Here is a 19,632-nt window from a genome sequence, read left to right as displayed (position 1 = left end):
GAAGAACTGTACCTTTTCGCAGAGGCTGTGGCATTGTTAGCACAAAGATAATCAGGAGGGATGGGACATCTCGAAACAGCATGGGGACCTCAGGCCTCTCTTCATCAAAGCCACTGCAAAACAGGCACAATAGCTTTACATTAATCAGAAGGTAATATATATGGTTGGTCCCATGTCAAACAGCAATTGTTATGGGAAAAAAAAGAAACCCGTGTTGGGAGTTACTGTAGTTCCACTAATTTTGTCCATAACCAGAAAATTAACTCTTTTTCATGAGCTCATTACTGGTTACTTCTGTCTTGATCATAGCAGACAAACACAGCCTGTTGCCCTGTTTCTTCTGGGTTATGATCTAACACCCGTTACTGCGGGGCAATGAATAAGTTGAATCACTCAATCTGTGTTATGCTGCATTTACATGGTTTCAGGCAATCAGCAGACAAGCAATACCTTCTGGATGTCACAGGAAAAACAAACAGATGAAATGGCAGGGCAACATAACTGAACATGCATGATAATATGTTACAAAAAATTTAATAAAATATAACAAGTAAAAGAATTTTGTGTCTTATTTTTTTAACATGCGTTGCATGATTTGAAGGTCTGTCATGGCTACAATAAAGAGGCCTATCAGAACACATCCAGACTATCCTGCTTTATTGTACCACTACTTATTTTTATCATGGTAATAATGGGTACAATCGTAGATCAAATATGGCAGTAGTCTTGTGGCACACTGTCCACAGCAACACTAAAATAATATAGCTATGTGTGGATTAATAAAGCCGAACTCGGACTACAAGAGTGTTAAGATCTTAACTGATTTTGAAATCAGATTGCATCACACACATGTGGAGAAAGTTCAGATATTCTTCTCTCTAATTTCAAACATGCACAAACAACAAGATTTTTTAATTAATGGAGCATCACACCTTACAGGGTACTATTAACATTATGGTGCCAGAGGGAGCATGAATGCACCACCTCACGTGTTGTCACAGGGAAGCAGATGTAACCAAAACAGAGACTGACGTGGTGCTTAATGAGACTGGATCAGAACATGGTTAGGGAGAAGCAGATTGTAGGGATGCAACGATCAACTCTACATAGCCTTGTTGACTGTCATGAGCCTACTGACAAATAAAATGACATTCACCAATGGTAGTGGCCGATGTTTCTCCATTATGTCACTTAAATTGAAATTAAGAAGCAGGGATTAAATATAACCGCATCGCGTCAACGCAGTCTTTTAGATTTTCAATCCTAAATCCTGCATCAAGCGTGTTTGAAATTATCGGGGTGCCTGCGAACAGTTCAGGAGGTTCAAAAGGTTCAAGACCCATCTCTCACATCACCAGATAATCTGGGCCAAATGGTGGTAATGACAAAGGTCCCAATCCAGATTTCTCCTTTGACTTTTGGGAGGTGTGAATCAGGCATAAATAATCTGAGTTTAGTTTAAGAGAACTGAAGAAGATACCTAAATTTAAAACAAAACTTACTTTCTTTGGTAACTTATTACTTTTATATACAGTAATTGCATATATATAATATATATACACAATAATTTTAATAGAAGTAACTAGTACCTGTAACTAATTACTAGTTTTCAGTAACTTCATCAACTAAAACAGATAAGGTCATGCAAACCATGAAATACAGGTACTCTTTTCAATAGATATCAGTGGTGCACATGGTAAATATTGGCTGTGTACTTTTACGGGATGTCTACAGGCATGATAAACTTAAAGGTCTTAAAAAGCATTCAATTTAAGTCCAAGATAATTTTTTAACCAAATTTAGGACTGATTTTCCTTTTCAAGCACCACGGGTAATCTGGCCAATAATGATATTTCAAACATCAGAAATGTAGACTTTCCTGCATTATTAAATTGCATTTAAGAAATTTTAAGACTGTTTAAGGACCTGCAGACACCCTGCTTTAACATAAGCCCCTTTTAGATTTGCACCTCATCACTTTAATGTGATAGGTAATTTTACAAGTAGGTCAGCTTTGTTTGTCTATCTCTCAGATATCCTGTGAGGATTGTCTCTGTCATCCAGTGTCCTATTGTGTGAATAAAGCCCTAAGGATCATTTATGTCTGAATGCTAAAAAGCTTCACAGCATCACTTTAACAGCTTGATGAGGGAAGCAATGTTTCGTACCTCAGGACTTTAAAAAAGGTATGAGAGCAAAGGTCTTGCTGTGTATATTGTTTTAAATTTGCTTAAACAAATATATGGCATGAAAAGGCCTATTCCTTGTGTTCCCTGACCAACTTCCTTAATGTAGTCCTGGTTACATATTCGCACTATGTGCCATCTCCATTTAAATGTCTTCTTATTCTGTTGACAATTCAGTGAGGTTCCAATCTCCACTCTACTCTTGAAAGGCCTCGGGGGGTTTTGAATGAGAGGAACTGCACTAAAAGAATAATACCTTCCATTACCAAAGCACTCACCAGTTAATTCCACTGTGCATCAGAGGAAGTCCTTAGAGGACGAAGCTTTTAACCCTGCAAAGACCACTGCAGACGAACAACATATGCACGCTGTAAAATCTTCATACATTCTCTTTTTATGAGGCAATAGCTAAGTTTTGCATCTTTGCAGACACATCTCTCTTTGTCCTGTTTAACTAGGCTAGATCAGGTTGACTGCCTAAGGGTGTCAATGACAGTGCTCCCTTCGAAACCCTAGCAAAGTATTTTTAAACACCAAATGGCTCCTGTGGGAATACAGCATGGCTGTGAGCACTTTAATAGTAACAGGTGTAGAAGCTGTCCGACAACACTAACAGGGAGGAAAGGTTGTTCAAGCTCATCTTGTATTGTTAAGTGCTGCCAGTGGCTTTTTTTAACTTTACTTTTTTTTTTTCACTCCATCAAACCTGACAACGAAACACATTTGTAAATAAAATAACATGTTATGCCGTACAGTCGTGTTGCAAGACAGTAAAGGAAAGTGTGTGTGGTAGAAACTATGTCCTTTGTATTTTGATAAATATGGGTTTCTGTTGAAGCTAGGTGGACAGCTGGGAGCTAGGTTCCCGTACCGTTATGGTGTTGGTGCAGTTGTTCTCAGTACAGTGAATTTGACAGGGCCGTTTTGCTCTCTGCAGAGTGCCCGGTAATTTGCCAGATGCAGCAATTATTGGTATCTATGGAAACCACGCATGGTCCCTTTTCTGTTTTTAGCTCCTCTTTGTGTGGAGGAAGAGCTGTTGGGGGCAGGAGGAAATGGGGGCGTTTAGAGAGAGGACAAAGTGGCCTTTTGATTGCGTGTTTATGTGAAGAAAAAAAAATAAAGCAGGGGAGAGTAAAGACTGGGGGGTATGACGAATGTGTGAACAGATTTATAGATTTACTGTTAGCAGAGGTACTTTTGAGAAAAAGTCACTCACTCTGCCTCTCGGCTTTGTGTAATCTGAGTCAGCTTAGTCCAGGGGTTGTAGGCTGAATCAATGCTGTACAGACGCATGTGCATGGCCAGCACATGGAACAGCTGATCTGAAAGGGAAGGAAAAAAACACATCATTGTTATGTTCCAACAAGGACAGACAGGAACAAAACCAGCAAGTGTCTGTTTATCTCAGTGTCCACTGTCACACCCTACCAGCTACCAATGTAGATCAAATGATGAAAGCACTTGACTTTAAGTGACTGCAGGCGAATGGTTTGGCTCAGATAAAACCAGGCCAGGCCAGATGGATACATGGTAGTGCTTGATAGCCCTGAGCAACTCTTTGGTCAGGTCACACCTGTTCGGTTGTGAAACTAATAGAACATGAGGAGGGACCCCCTGCGCGCACAATCTCTCGTGTACACACCAGCCGGCTACTTCTAAAGATTATTTTCATTGTTGTTTAATCTGTCAGTTATTTTCTCTCTTATCAATTATTTGTTTGGCCTATAAAATGTCAGAAAATGACCAAAATAATGCTCTAAAATTTGTGGTTTTATCCACAAACCAAAGATATTCAGTTTATTGTCATAGACGAGTAAAGAAACCAGAAAATATTCAGAATTTTTATTTTTTTTCTTTTGAAAAATTACTCAAACCGATTCATTGATTTTAAAATGAGCTGGCTATTAATTTAAAGTTGACGACTTATCAACTAATTGTTACAGAAAGCCTCAACATGGGCAAAAGGCAGGAATCATTTTAGATGTTACGTAGTAGATTCCAAAGTAGAGAAATGTCCTTGTATTTCTTGTTAGTCTGGAAATAAATAATACATGTTCCAATTATAAACTCAATTCAGGTCTTTAAAAGCCAGAAATTAAAATTGCATAAGAGCAATAGATTTAAATCAGATATTATAAAGCAGCGCCACTAAATCAATCAGTTACATTTAGTTCCATCTTCAGGTAAACTCTACAACCTTCTGTATTACCGAAACCTTTTTTCAATAAGCAACACTAATTCTATTTGATTTTGTTTTACAGGGAATTATGATGCTGTAATGCAGCCAAGTGCTTCAAATAATCAGCTCTGCAATTTGACTTGTGTGAGCTGTCAATAGTTGGAGCAACACTGCCCTCCACAGGTGAACAGAGGCACAGCACGAAGAAAAGCAAAGTGTCATTCCTTGGCTGTATCCCATTTGTCCTCACTGCGGCTTGTTTCCTCTGTTCCTTCACTACCACTCACCTCTAACCAGGAATTAACCTAGAAAAGGGGAGGAAGAAATATTGAAGAGAAGTAGAGGAGAGGTGAATAAAATCAGGGCTGTCGTTTCCAGCTATTGTCATTAAATTACAAAATGTATACAGATGGAAAAGGCTTATTACGAGCTTCAGGTCCAATATCCGATCACAGCTGTTTGCCATGCCAGTTTAAAGTAAAATAGCCTGTTTTCATTGAGAGGTCACTTAGAGGAGATTCCTTGTGGAAAAGAATTTCCCCTTGGGGACAATAAAACCTAACCTAACCTAAAGAGACTGGTGTCATGGCATGTTAAAATATGTTTGCTCTGGGGCTGCACCAATGTTAAGGTTTTACATTTAAAGCTTATATTGAGGTTTTTGAATGTCATTTTAAATGTCTGTTGTCATATGTTATGACATCATCACCCTAAAATAAAGAAAACAAAAAATCCTTGGAAAAAAATCTGCTATTTGAATTAATTATTTGATTTAATGAAGTTGTTTTTTACTTAATGAATAAATGTAATGTATGTTGCTGTTAGATTTATGCTTGACTGTCGTGTTAATTACAGGTGTGTGCCTCCCTTTGGATGCAGCAAGAGGAAGAGCAAACAGTTTCGCTGAATGCAGTGAAAATGGTTTTGAAGGGCTAAACGCTAACAAATATGGACTGAAGCAGAACATTTCGTTAGATAAAAACATCTGTTTTCAACTAATTTTGACTTTTGGACTTAAAAACACTTACAGCAAATGTTTGGATCACACGAGTTGAAAACAATCCAACGCAGCCACCAATGGAATCTAATTTTACAAACCGTACAATACTAATAATATTAAGTTAGCCTGATCTTTATTTGCAACTGTGCTGAAATACCCAGTTTAAACAAAATAAATAGACATTAGAGATATTCCAATACCCTTTTTTCCTTTGCAATACTGATTCCAATATCTGAACTTGCATATCAGCTGATACAGATTACTGATCTGCTACCACTGCATTAAAAAAAAAACATAAAAGTAAAAAATAAACACGGATCTAAAACAGTAAGCCTAGTTGCCAGTGCCACTGTTTTAGAGTAGCAAAGAAGAATTCATTTCTGGAAAAACTGCTGTTTTATCAGGGTGTGAAACTACTTAAAGTTAAATATTAAATAACCTGGTATCGGATCAGTGCATAAGACTTGTGTACTTGTTGACACACGATCCAGCATTTTGGACAGTATCAGAGGCATTTCCAATATTGGTATCAGTAACAGAGCAACTTTAATAGATATGGGAAAAAATAAAAAAGCTACGCAGCATTTAAAAGTTGATGTTTTGACTGATTGTTCGAAGCTTCAAACTATTCAATACAGCCCTCGTCAGCAGCTCTGTCACTGGGGCTGTGTTATTCTGCAAGTTACACTACTGAGAGAACTTTAAGACACTGGGGTGCAAAGGAAAAGAGGAAGCATTTGTAAAATAATGGGAGTAATGTCTTCAGTGTCAGAGGTTCAAAAGTCCTCAACTATGGGTATAAATCCAACAGTCATTAATTTATTTATGCTAACCTTTCCAAATGTGACCTATCAAAATGTCTTCTATGAAAAAGGTCTGTCCTCCTGATAATGTTTTAAGAACTTTCATACCATCACTACACACGTTTTCACAGAATACAACAATAAAAGTGTGTTTGTGTGTTCAATCTGGTGAGATATTTGACAATTGTCCTCTCAGGGTGTATGACCACACAGCAGTTTACATGTACAATCACATTAGCCTCACAAAAAATGAGGAGGCTTCAGTAACACAAATGCCGCCGTCAACACTCACCAAGTTCTGCAAGTCTGCACAACTGAGGTCAACATCATTAACATGCCTTTTAACTCCCTGCACCATAGCAGCCACATCATCCCCAAGATTAATTCAAATATTTGCAGTTAAGTAAACCAAGGACAAGCTATTTGGAGGCCGACTCTCTAGAGTTGATTTAGCCCATTTCTAGGGAATTGCAGGCAGCTTGCCTCTGTGGCCCATCCTATCCTCATCAGCTGAACAGAAGCAGTGCCTACTGGGAAACGGGCTTAGGAACCCCGTGAGCTCTCAGTTAGCAAACGTCTGCCGTTTTCCTTCAAATCCATTTCCCTAAGAAGAAGGAACACTAATGTACTGCAACTGAGTAAATTTGGCCGTCAGCATGGCTACGTGGTTAATGTAGCTCAAAAATGGCAAACCTCCAGTGTGAAATCTCTTTTCAGCCACTCAAGGATGACAGGCCATTTCACTGCAGCAGCACCAACTTTGACAGAATAATTAAACAAACAGAAAATGGGACAGAGTGTGTACACAAAAACTTAACTCTGACACCTTCACACACACTTTCTATTGCAATACCTTCATCCACAAATATTTAATATGATTTTAATCAATTATCAATACAATGAATACTGCTGGTAGTCGATGTTCATCTTTGTCTTTGAGGACCTAATATCACAGGTTTCATTGTGCCCCCGACGCATGCCCTTGTAAGCTGTGACACAATCAACTAAAACAGCACTTGACCCATTTGTCTGCTTCATTTACCCTGACTGCTCCCAACAGCCCACCTGGGACAACATCTATCCTTGCCTGCCATTGCTAATCGACCCTTTGTATTTTTCTTCTTCCTTTAATGGTTCAGCAGTAACATGGAGGAAAGGGTCTGATCTCAAGTCAGACAGTTTATTACACAGAGGCTCATGGGAAATGATGTACAGTCACCTGCAATAACACACGTCACTATAACTGTCAAGCTAAACAGCAAAATACATCTGACATAGCACCACATTAAACTACTACTATTCGAAATGCAGTAAAAAAAAACCCAAAAAAAACCTGCAGGTCACTGAAAACCAAAAGACCAAGCTCAGTTAAACAGTCAAAATAGAATAAATTAAAGAGACCATGCGTATTAGCAAAGTTAAAAGATTTAGTGGTTAGTGGTAGAAATTGTACTGTAAGATATAAAGGATAAAGAGGTCTAAGAATAACTACTCACTGAGACATGAGCGTTTGGCAGCTGCACTGGCCCCTCCAGAACACAGGTTTCCTCCCCGGTGCACAAGCTCCAACTCCAAGTTAGTCCTGAGGAGACAGAGCCATGACAGTCATTAGATCGCAGGTACACATATGAAAACAATTCATCAAGTGCATACGTAAAACATGCACCAAAACATACCAACATAACTGTCAAGCATTATGCTTTTAAAGTACACAAGTACACTTAGCCTAAAAGTGATCATTTGCCTATCAGGCAGGCTGTCAAAAAGATTCTCACATGCTTGCAAGACTATTATTCATATAGGGCATTTTTTAATTATCAGTTAAGGTAGGATTTCAAACACTCAAACACCCTACCCAATGACTGTTGAGAACCCACGTTCACCCTAGACATGAACCACACACACGCAAGAGAACATATATTAAAATGTGTTGGCCATTTCTGACAGGAGAGGAACAAAGTTAACTGGAGAGTTTTTATGCGGTTTCTTTTGACTGAGCTGAATATTCTAAATTGCCTTCACCTGTTAACTTTGTTCAGGTGATGCTGGCCTTACACCAAATGAACTTTCAAATAATGTCACTGTCGCAGACAAATTTCATGTGAGTTTTACCTCAGTTAGTGCACACTCTCGATCGTTTCATCATGAAACTCAGCCCGAGCTGTTTTATGTCAATCTTTTTCTCATGTTGAGGTTTCGACAAAATCAAACATTTTCAATGTTAATCGTAAGTTTTTAGTCCTTGTTCTTAAATAAGTGTAACTTAACCCTTCATAAAATGTAAATAGGCGAGTTATATAAAAATTCACTCCCTGTACATTTGTCATAAATGTTGTACCAATGTACCAGGCTATAAACATGATTATTTCTGCTTTAAATTCAAGCTTCTGGAGCCAGCCTCAAGTGGCCATTCAAGGAACTGTTTTTGGCACTTCAACACTGCCTTCATTTTTCAGCTTCAGATGTTGCTTGGCAACAATGTTAATGAGTAAATGAGTCTCGGTTCTCTTTGTGGAGCTATGCAGTGAACAACAGTCTGTGCTTAATTCAGCCTGTATCTGATCCACCAAACGGCACTTACATTAGTGAGTAATCTTAATTCTTTGAATGGTTTGCCTCTCATTCCCACTGTCTCCTCCCACTACAATAGTAGAACTAAAAATGGAGGCTGGTAGCGGGTTGAGGTGACAAAATCCAAACTATAAAGTTTGTACGCAAATACAGTTGATCTTTATAAATTGTACTGATGCCGAATTAGAAGAATGCTGTATGACACCTTTTATCTAGTGTGTCTAAAGGTGTTTTTGTGAACATTCAATGAATTGTTTATACATTATATTTCTTTAAGGGAGTTTGCCATAATATTTTTCACCTGGAGCCAGAAGGGAAAACAATCTCAAGGAATCTAGTAGTAGTTTTGTAAATAGTGACCCTGCAGGATCTCCAGTCTTTTAGTGTGTGACTTAAAACCTTTGTCTTTTCAAAGTCTTGTCAAAGTCTTTTAGTGCATGGTACGCATGAGTCATACTAAATGTCCTGCTCAGGCTATAGATAGTTGGCTAGTGACAGCATCATAGCCTCCACTTGTGTCGGTCCCATCACTGATCATCAAATTATTCCATTATCATTTCAGTTCCAATTTGCTGTTCTCCACTCTATTTTCACAGTACTGGTTTGATGACCAAACACAGATGAATTTTTTGGAACAATATTGGTTTAGTGTGCCACCATTAGCCAAAATGTGTGTCTATGCATGAAAGTTATAACTGAGGCATACATTACAGAGCACACAAGTTTGATAACTATTTCTAATACATGTTTATTTATTCATCTAAAGTTACACTGTTCTTGCAAAACATCTCCATAATTGAGCAGGCAAGTAAAAAGTTCTGTGTCATGTATTACAGGTTACATGGGCTGAGTCACTGTCACAAAAATGATGCATCTTGGGTGCAGCGTTTCTTTAAAAACAGCCATTAAAGCCGAGTGTGTGCATGTGTGAGAGAGGCGATGGAGGTATTGGTATAAATGGCTGAGTAGCATCATATTCAGCTTCTGGTTACGTAGCCTGCCTCTTTCACCAGTTTGATTAAGAAGATGAAAGATGCTGCCTAGTCAAGCCATTTGCCATTTAATGCGCCTGTTTTGCAGCAGCAATTCCGTATCAAGTAAATGACAGCTTTCCAAGACTGATTTTACACAAGCTGGACCATTAGCATAAAAGCTGTTCCAACCACAGTTCATGCATAATCCCCAATGTGCATTTCCCATGCATATCCAAACACATTTCACTCCTGAATTTTAATTCCCCAATACCAAAACAGTGAAAAAATAAACTAAAAGCTCTAACAAAGTATATAGATGGTGAAAACAGATAGGTATTACTAAAATAAGACTGATCTGGGCCTGTTTTCATCTCGCCACTGGCCATTTCTTTCTATGGGCCAGGGAGGTGGGGGCAAATCCTTGGGTTTCCTGGGAGAAAAAGCAATTTCACATAGATAATGCAGCCACGGTGAAGCTCCATCTGGCTTTTGCTGATAAGAGTGCCCCTGTGACAAAGGAATTTTCCACTCCTCAGGCAATTTGCGCTGTTCATTGAACTTCAGAGAGCCAACAGGCACCCAGACACACTCAGGGGATCTTTCTGTTCAGGGTGGAGGGCTGAGGGAAACACAGCGCTGGGTGGGCAAAAGGTCTAGATGGTTACACTCCAGGAAGGACGGAGCTCTTGGAGTGGGAGTGGTGAGAAGTTGGGACCCCAAGGTGAACTGAAAGCCAGTCATTTCTCTGACCTGGGACCAGCTTGTTGAGAAGACACAAATACCTGAGAGAGGACTGTAATTGTTTTTTCAAGATAATGTTCTGAGGGTGGAGGGAGGGTGACAAGCCTAAATCGAAATGTGACATTGCAGGGCTACATCCATACTGTGTTATCTCCATACATACAGGCATTTTAACACCATTTCAGAAATAATCTCCATCCATACAAATAAGTCTGAATATCCAACGACCATTCATGTACAATAGGCATGCGCATGCCGGTGTTAACAGGAAGCACTGACTAACTGGTTGCTTAGTTACCATGGCTGTGTTACACTACAGAAGAAAAACAGCAATGGCAGAAAGCAAGACCAAAGACTTCTTTGGTTGGACTGACGATAAGATGGAACTGTTACTGTAATAAGTAGAACATGACTAAACAGTGATTAAGGCAGTGGAAAACATAGACTGGGGGTTGTTGCAAAGCAAATATAGCAACCCATTAGAGCAGTAGTGGGAGCGCCACCCACCACCATGGCAATGGGAACAGAGTACTCACACAGGAAGGATGAAATCACCTGGCTATAATGTTTTGGCTTGTACGGAGCCCTTTTAGGTTCTGAAAGGTGATTTTTTTTTAACCTTGTGCACACAAGCTAACCATTGTGTGGGAACAACTGATTATCTTGTATGTACAAGATAATCAAGTTATTAATAAATAACTTGTTCCCACAAGATAACTGATAATAACTTAGGTGAATTTTTTTATTTTTATTTTTTTGTTACCTTGTGCACGCAAGCTAATTTGTAGGAACAACTTATCTTGCATGCACAAGATATTTAAGTTATTAATAAATAACCTGTTCCCACAAGATAATTAACTTGTTTCCACAAGAAAATTACTGATAATAACTAAGGTGAAATTTTTTAACCTTGTACACATAAGACTTTTTGGTGCTCTGTAGGCTTGACGTAATTTGGAAAAGAACATGGGTGTCTGCTAGGGGTGAGGAAATTTATAGATTCTTAAATGCATCGCGATGTGGACCTGGATGATTCAGCATCCATTCTCAAATGTCAATGATAGATTATCTATATATCTATTAATAATGTGATGTTGACAGAACAAAAGAGGCAGAACTCAACCACGAGGGTAGTGCAGCACATGGACAGTGCACAGCACGGACACGCTGGATTTAGCTTGTAATTCATCTTTACAAAAGGCAGCGATTACGAGTTTCTTCTAATTTAATTTCTAAATAATTACATTTGCGAGGGGGAGCATGACGCATATTTTGAATACTTGCCAAACTACCATCACCCAGAGACTAATGTTATCCGAGCGATCACACGCGATCAAACACACACCGCAGTATTAAACAACTTAAAACAACTCTGTGGTGAAGAAGATAACTATGATCAGTCTGTGTCACCTCAAAAACCCTGTGCCCAGACTAGACTCACAAGTCAGTCTTTAGACGCTTTGCTTAACTAAAGACTGATGTCTTTCTCCCTGATTTTGTGTTTAGATGGGCGGATACAATTTCAGAGTTTAAAAAAACTCCCTACGTTGCAGAACCAATAGTAAATCCGCAGGGCGGTCCTTCGGTGGCTCGCTGAACTCTTGTGCTCGTAAACATAGTCCAACTAGAAACACATGTAGCGGTACAAAATGGCTCAAGTCGCTATAAGTCCTTCATTTCCACAATCTGGTGGACTGATAAAATGGAGTTAAATCTCTCGGCATCCATTTTCAAGCTCTCTGTGTGTTTGTGTCCTTGCAGACGAGAAAAGGGGGAGCGCACATTTCTGGGAGGGCGTGTCCTTTTCAAAAATGCAAGAGGCGTTGCTTTGTTGCCGGCCGTTTTCGCCGGTGTGTTAAACACACTTTAGAAAGGAGTGTCCCCAGACTATCAGAAGGCGGAGATCTCTGATTGTCTGGTGGCGAGACTATGCCCAGACTGGTCAGCATCTTGGTTTTTCTCTGAGCTAATATGTAGCAGAGAGGCTGCTCTCCACTGCTGGAGACATAACGTTAACAACACAGCGGTGCACACTGCCTCCCCCTAATTTTTTTATTCTCATAGAGGCAGAAGACTGTATGGTGCTTTCAAATCAATTAATTAATGTAGTTAACTTCTGAAAGTAAAAAGGCTGTGGACAATTTACTATCAAATAGTACACAGTAATTTCATACTATTTCCCATTAAATATTACAGTATGCAATCACTGGAGACTACATAGGATCCCACGAAAGATTAGTGTGTGCAACTGCAGATGGACACAATGCTACTGGTTTTAAAGCTAGGGTATGGAAGCATTTTGACTATAAGTTTAAGGGAAAAGGGACCTGTGCAAGAGCCAGATGGTATGCAAGTGAATTGCCTGTTTATTATTTATTTATGGATCACTATAAATACAGTATGCTATGATTTAAAAGTAGCAAGCAGTCACACAGAAAGAAAAATACATCATGTATAGAAATCCAAAGTTCTGATGCATTGATAATTGTTTTATCATCAAATTGTTGTAATTGAATCTTGAGGTGACTGGAGATTTCCACCCCTAGTGTCTGCATTATCGATTTCAAAAGTCTTTGTTACCCCCGTCCAGGCTAAAACACAATCAGCAATATCTTCAAAGGTCTCTGTTTTAGGGGTTTGGAAATGCCAGAAAAGTTGTGGGTTTTAAAATGAAAACATGCAAGTGTGGATGTAGCCTTAGACCATTAGCTCACTCCCCGATGCTCCACGACAGTAATGCAAAGGAACTGTGCGAAGGACCACTTAAAAGACTAGCAATCCTAAAATTCAGTCAGGAGGTGAAATAAATCCATACTCCGTAAGTGGAGACAGAGCAAGAGTCAATACCATTTCACTGTGGCCTAAAGTGACAAAAGAGCTAATGCCACTTTGGAAGGACACTCTTCTTGCAACACCTCCAGCAGTATAATGACAATTATGAAGTAAACACCTACACCTTCACAGCTCCCTAAACAAGACTGAAAAAAATGCAAAGCAATCCATATATTTGGTGCAAGTGCTATGCAACAGCTGCAGTATTGAATTTCAGCTCAATTTCAAGGCGCCTTTCTGGAGTAAAAGGCTAACAAACTCAGACTCTAACACTCGGAGAGGACACCACTGTCTTTTCGCATGGACAATCATTGTTATTCAAGCTGAGGAGCTGGCATTAAAAGACAAGTGAAAGAGCAAGCGGACATTTATCTCGCTGATCTCAACAGTCAGTGGTGTGTGCATGAGTTAAAATGTGTTAGGTGGTGCAGAAAGAGGACCTCCAAGTTGGAGGACTGCAGACACAGAGGTCAGTGGACACAAAGACTACCTAAGAGATAACCTAATACGACCAACTCATTGCTCATAACTCTGACAACCGAAGCATACACGTGCACATGCACAGCAACTGTTGAGGTAGTGTTTTGTACAGTACAATAAAGGTACTGGATAAAGCAAAGAGTCTATCAGAATACGAAAGTAGGTTTTAATGTCATTTTTTGTTTTAAAGGGCAATATTCAACCCGTCCACACTTCCTTGTGGGAAAGGCTAAAAGGACACCAAATCACATGCTGTATGTACATGTATACATTCATCTTTTCTCTTTGCTTTCTGCTCTTCAAAGGATATTTTTCAAAAAATGTCTGCGGTGGCAGCAAGTGTACAAAGATGAGGAAGTACAATCAGTAGTTCGAGCAACAGCCCTAAGGCCAGCTAAAAACTGCCAAGTGAAGCAAAACCTATCATCTGGCAGATTTTCGCTGGCAAATTAGCAGGGAGATCTGGGTGTTGGTAAGATGATGGGAAGTTTACCACAGTTCATTTACACACACACTACCCACATTTTTGTAATACAAAGCCAGCTGAAAATCTGCAAAGTATCCTTCGCAGGGGGGTTCTGTTAGCTGAGCACCAACTAAACTCACCTTGCCACGGAGTACATGAAGAGGAAGTCATTGTCAGGGGAGCCAGGGTTCTTGCCATAATCCATGTATTTCTTCTGCGTGGTGTTCTTGATGTCTTTGATAACCAGCTCCATCTCTTTACTCAAGTTGGATTCCGTCTAAAATAATAATAAAAAAAAAAAACAATACAATTAAGTCTAAAATTATATCTTGAATGGATTTTGGGAAGCTAACCCAAGGTAAAAAATACAAGATGTGACACACTGAAATGCATTACATAGGAAAGCAAGACTAAATTAGAGTTACATCCACAACCTCCTTGTAATATTGTCCTAACAGTGTGTTATCAAACATGTCCAGTAGCAGTACTTGCCTTTCTGTAATTAGTTATCTGCAAAGTGAGACAAAGGGATGGGTCACAACTTAACTATACTGAAATTTCATTTCCCCCTCCAGAGGCAATTTAGACTGCAGTTTGGGATGGTTGATACAACGAGCTAGTCGCATAAATTTCCAACTATTTGCCTCCCAAAGAGACTGCGGACAGTGTACTGCAGCATATAATCATAGGAAATGCCCATTTATAACTTTTATTAAAGCAGTTTAAGCTGATCCTTAAACTCTGCAAACAGAAAGTTTAAATTAGCTTGGCTCAAAACTGTTTTCTAAACACATTCTTCAAAAAAAACCCACAGGGACACATCTTCAAATTCAATAACATCAATTACACAATGAGAGAGGTTTTCTACTTCATTCTGCTTATGCAGCAAAAAGCTGCTCAAAGCCACCTGAATTAAAACTTCTGACTTCCACCGTGGAAGAGAGATTTTACAAACACCTAAAGGGTATGTTAGAATTAATATGTATTGTTATGGGTCATGAAATAAAGGATGATGCCTATAGATTTGTCATAGCTGTTAACCCTTTTCATAAAATGTCTAAAAAATTCCTTTCATTTGAAAGCAAAACAAAATGGCATAGAGCATTCTGCTAATCACAAGATTGGAAATGGAAAAATATGGGAGACATCCATATGGATTACAGGTTCAATGACAGATTGTGTCACTGGTAGTTACTGACACTTCAGGATGCTCAGGGTGCTTGATGAAACAGGAATTAGTCTCTGTAGTCTACAATAGAAGGACAGTCTCTCTTACACAGAAAAAACATTTCCAGCTGCATTAAAGGTCAACACAGATTGCTTTTAGCAATTATATTGTTACCACTAGCCAGTAATGAGTTGACAGTGTGTTTAAAATACAGGAAGCTTTTAGTGTTAAACTCCTGCCCTTACTATAAAACTTACTGGGAAGAGGCCAAGTTTCTCCTGAAGATCTTCCACCTCTTTTACAAGCACAAGTGTCTTCTTGTTTGTGGGTGTGTGCCAGGCGCCAGCCTCTGTGCCCCGCCCGGGGCGACAGGGAAGGACACTATTAGCAAACTGTCGACACAGTGGGCACGTAAATTCACCCTTGTCAACAGAGAAACCCTGGAGGACCTGGTCGTTCTGAAAGAGACATGAAAGTTCAATTCGACCTTTACAACTGGCACTGGACTTCTTCAGGGTGTCCACAGGTATCAGACGTTTAAACTGAATACTTCTTAGGACCTGTGCATGTGTGTGTAAATTCACAAGGATGTATATATGTATGTGTATGGATAAAGGCATGTATAAATGTATATATGGATATGTTTGTGGCATGTATAAATGTATATATGGATATGTTTGTGTGTGTCACAGTATGTGGTGTGGTGAAGTTGAATGCGGTATAGTTGACAAAGTTGGCAGTTCGGAGTTGGGCTGAGATACCACCAAAATGTTTGAAAGTATGTTTATACTACAGGCCAGTGGTGTCAGGAACTGAATGCTTCCTTTCACATGATGGTTATCAAACAAAGTAGTAGAAAAAGGTATCACACAAAGAACTCTATTGGTATCTGTATCACTTTAAGGGTACTGGTACTGGTACCGTAATGTTTAAAACATTACCCCACCCTAGTAATTAGATGATTAATCATTTCATAAGGTCAAGCTTTCTCTTACCCTCAGAGACTCCATGTATGACTTGTGGCAATCTATATGCAAAGTGTGTCCACAGGTCTGAACGTAGACGCCCCCATCCCAACCTATTGACACAGACTGCAGACAAGAGCTCTGCAGAATTCACAAGAGAAAAATCACATCAATTAGAGTATGCAAATACGTCTTCAGACATTCAACCTCCTGGACCTTTTGTTTACACTGTGGTGATGATAAATAAATAGATTTTTTTTAAAGTTTGAATTAACAAACTACAATAAACACTCTATTGACGAGGCACTTTACAGCCAGCATCTTGAAACGGACAATTAGACTGCATGAGTGAATCACCAGTTTTTTTTATTAGATTATGTCCAATTTAACTAGTGTAATCATTTTTGGTTTGGAGTTATGTTGCAAGCTAATCAATACAGAACGTGGGTATGAGAAGCAAATTAAAGTAGCTTAGTCAAAGCAGTTTTCAATGAAGCTTTTTAGTTTTACCTTTAAATGATGACTCTGAATTGTTTCTGGAAATGCTGCAGATGGTATATGCTTTTTTTAATCCACTGTTTGTCACACAATGATGCTACACTTATAATGCAACTATCACAAGCAGTTACAAACTGTACTCAATAACAAGGACCATCTACCATCTTACAGTCTGTTAAAGGGACTTCAGCAGATGTTCACATTGCTGACTCCCATAGTTTTGACTGAATGCCAGTGCTCTGAGTGCTACTTTCTGAGACACCTACATCTTTGAAGAACCGCTGCATGAGTGTGAGCCTGACATCATGAGCCACCCCACATGTGTCTGCGGCGTAGATGTGTTCTTCATCGCTAGTTGGTAGATTCTTCGCCTCTTTGCTTTTGCAGCGGTGTCCGAGCACTGAAAGCCAATCACACATGTCAGTAATGAATTGTGATTTGAACATAATCAGTATTTATATAAAGAAGTCAAGGACTGGGACTACATGGCTGACTTATTTGTTGGTAATTTTTTAAATTAATCATTTAAATCTCAAAATATCATAAAATAGTGAGTAACAGCCATCACAGTTTCCCAAATCCCAAGGTGACTGCTTCAGGTTGAATTTTTTGTCCCACTCACAAACCAAAACCCAAAGAAAATCACCAAATGAGTGCCTTTACATGGACATGAATAACCTGATTAGGATCAGGTTTTAGCAGTATCTACGTAGTTTATGTGTCTGAACATGTGAAGACAATATCCTGTCTTCAGAAATCCAGACGTGCTTGCTGGAGTGCTTCAAATGAAACCGGGATACTGCTGCATGTATATACATCTTATCCCAGGTTATAGCGAGCCACAGACTACCTGCACAGGCACAGCTTCAGCTATGTCACGTAACAGGAATAGAAACAATGGTGGCAGTGACACCGTCTCACTTCTGAAGCGATGGAAGAAACAGAGTTTTGTATTTCGGCAATGAAAAAAGCTGTGCACCTTCAACCACTGCTCCCCTATCCTATGCTGTGGTAGTGACAGGCTGCCATCGGTGTGGAGGACCTGTTTTCAGGAATAACATTAACTCAGTACAAAGTGCGTGTGTGTGTGCGTGTCTGTGTGGTTGAGAGCGAGAGAGATGGTGGCCGGCACTCAGAGCAGAGAAGAAATTAGCAGTTAAGCTGTCAAGTGGTAGTAACTGTACGGTGAGTGTTAAATATTTCCTATCGCTCTCATCTCCAATTGCCACTTTGCTTTAGCAAACATCAGTGCCTTCTAGGGCTGCAACTAACGATTATTTTCATTGTCGACTAATCTGTCGATTATTTCTTCGATTAGTTGACTAATCATTTTATCGAAAAATGTGTTGAAATGTTGAAAAATGTCGGTCTGTCTCTCCCAAACACCAAAATTATGTCATCTAATGTCTTGTTTCGTACTCACACCAAAGGGTTTTAGTTCACCGTCATGGGAGAGTGTGTAAAGCTGCCAATATTTGAATGTAAGAAGCTGCAATAAGAGTACTTTTCTATGAAAAATGACTCAAACCGATTAGTCGACTACTAAAATAGTCACCGATTATTCTAATAGTCGATTAGTCATCGATTAGTCGACTAATCGTTGCAGCCCTAGTGCCTTCACAAATAGATGGCATTGTTCAGTAACTGGGTTACTGGTATTTATCATGTATATGGGGAACATGAATAACCTATTTTCTCTGTGCTCATGTAAACACCTTATCCCAAATACGATCATAACCGGATAAGCCTCATAAACAGGTTATATATGTCCATGTAAACACTATCACTGATGTAAAACAACAAGTCTTCAAAAAGCAGCAGCTGTGAAACCTGAGCAGCTGGAACCAGAGAGTGTTTGTCCTTTCTGCTTGATAAATACTTAAAGCAATTAATTGATTAGATAGCATTGAATTTTCCATCTATGGACTAATTGATCCTGCCCTATACAGTCGGCTTTACTGGTGCCCTTCAGACGCCAAACTCAGATTGTTATGCTCTTAGTAATGACATGATTTGATAATGATAAATCAGGCACGACCAGGCATTCAACAACAATGAAATCAAATGAAAAAATATAGAATGATGATGATGGTGGTGTCTGGTCACCAAAAAGGGCAATTTAATTGTATGCTATTATGGACCCACTGGTGGTCACTGCTGGTTGATTTTACGAGGTGGTTCTTTTATGTTGAGGTCAGAGTCTTCTGAACTGTTTTACAAAGTGACTAATTACAAATCAAACATGCCATTTATTTAGATGACAGCGAGTGATCCTCCTCTGGATAAGAAATGACCTCTTTCAGTGTGAGGCTCCATGAACAAGTGAGCAGGGAACAACATGAGTGATAAATGAGCCAAATACAATTAACAGTTAACCCCCCAATAAAAAAATCAGATTTTCAGTATGGTGGATCAAAGATGCTGTGAATAACTGTTTTTGTTTAAAAGGCAAAATTGCCAACAGAGAAACAGAACAGATATGTGTGATTTTGTACGCCAAAACCAACACAGTGAACAAACGTGTCCTGTGTGAACTATATATGTCAGGATATGAGACTGAAAATGGGATGCAGTACCTGAGGATGCTTGAAGAAGAACTACTAGGCCAGTGGGTCGGTCCTCAGTGGAGGGTCCGCTCTGGCCACAGATCACGCAGTCATAAAGAACCTCAGACTCCATCACTTCAGATGCTCCCAGGTCCATGGCTGCCTCAGTGTCTGGGGATTCTAGCAAAAAAAGTAAAAATCTTAATATAAGTTTGTAAAA

The 19,632-nt window shown here is 39.3% G+C and overlaps 1 protein-coding gene across 2 annotated transcripts in view; it reads right to left on the bottom strand.

Moving 5' to 3' along the window:
• ubr3 (ubiquitin protein ligase E3 component n-recognin 3) overlaps positions 1-19,632 on the bottom strand; it is a 56,863-nt gene that overhangs the window by 12,829 nt on the left and 24,402 nt on the right. For both annotated transcript variants that reach the window (XM_049595167.1, XM_049595168.1), the window contains 8 exons: positions 19,443-19,592; positions 17,133-17,266; positions 16,399-16,509; positions 15,661-15,861; positions 14,376-14,512; positions 7,668-7,753; positions 3,406-3,511; positions 13-113 (listed from right to left, as the gene is read on the bottom strand). In XM_049595167.1, coding sequence (XP_049451124.1) covers positions 13-113; positions 3,406-3,511; positions 7,668-7,753; positions 14,376-14,512; positions 15,661-15,861; positions 16,399-16,509; positions 17,133-17,266; positions 19,443-19,592 — 1,026 coding nt within the window. The remainder of the gene's footprint in view (positions 1-12; positions 114-3,405; positions 3,512-7,667; positions 7,754-14,375; positions 14,513-15,660; positions 15,862-16,398; positions 16,510-17,132; positions 17,267-19,442; positions 19,593-19,632) is intronic.

Source organism: Epinephelus fuscoguttatus, linkage group LG13, assembly GCF_011397635.1.
Source record: "Epinephelus fuscoguttatus linkage group LG13, E.fuscoguttatus.final_Chr_v1".
Classification (NCBI taxonomy): domain Eukaryota; kingdom Metazoa; phylum Chordata; class Actinopteri; order Perciformes; family Serranidae; genus Epinephelus; species Epinephelus fuscoguttatus.
The sequence above is the reverse complement of the archived record's forward strand: the minus strand, read 5'-3'. Positions and strand labels throughout refer to the sequence as shown.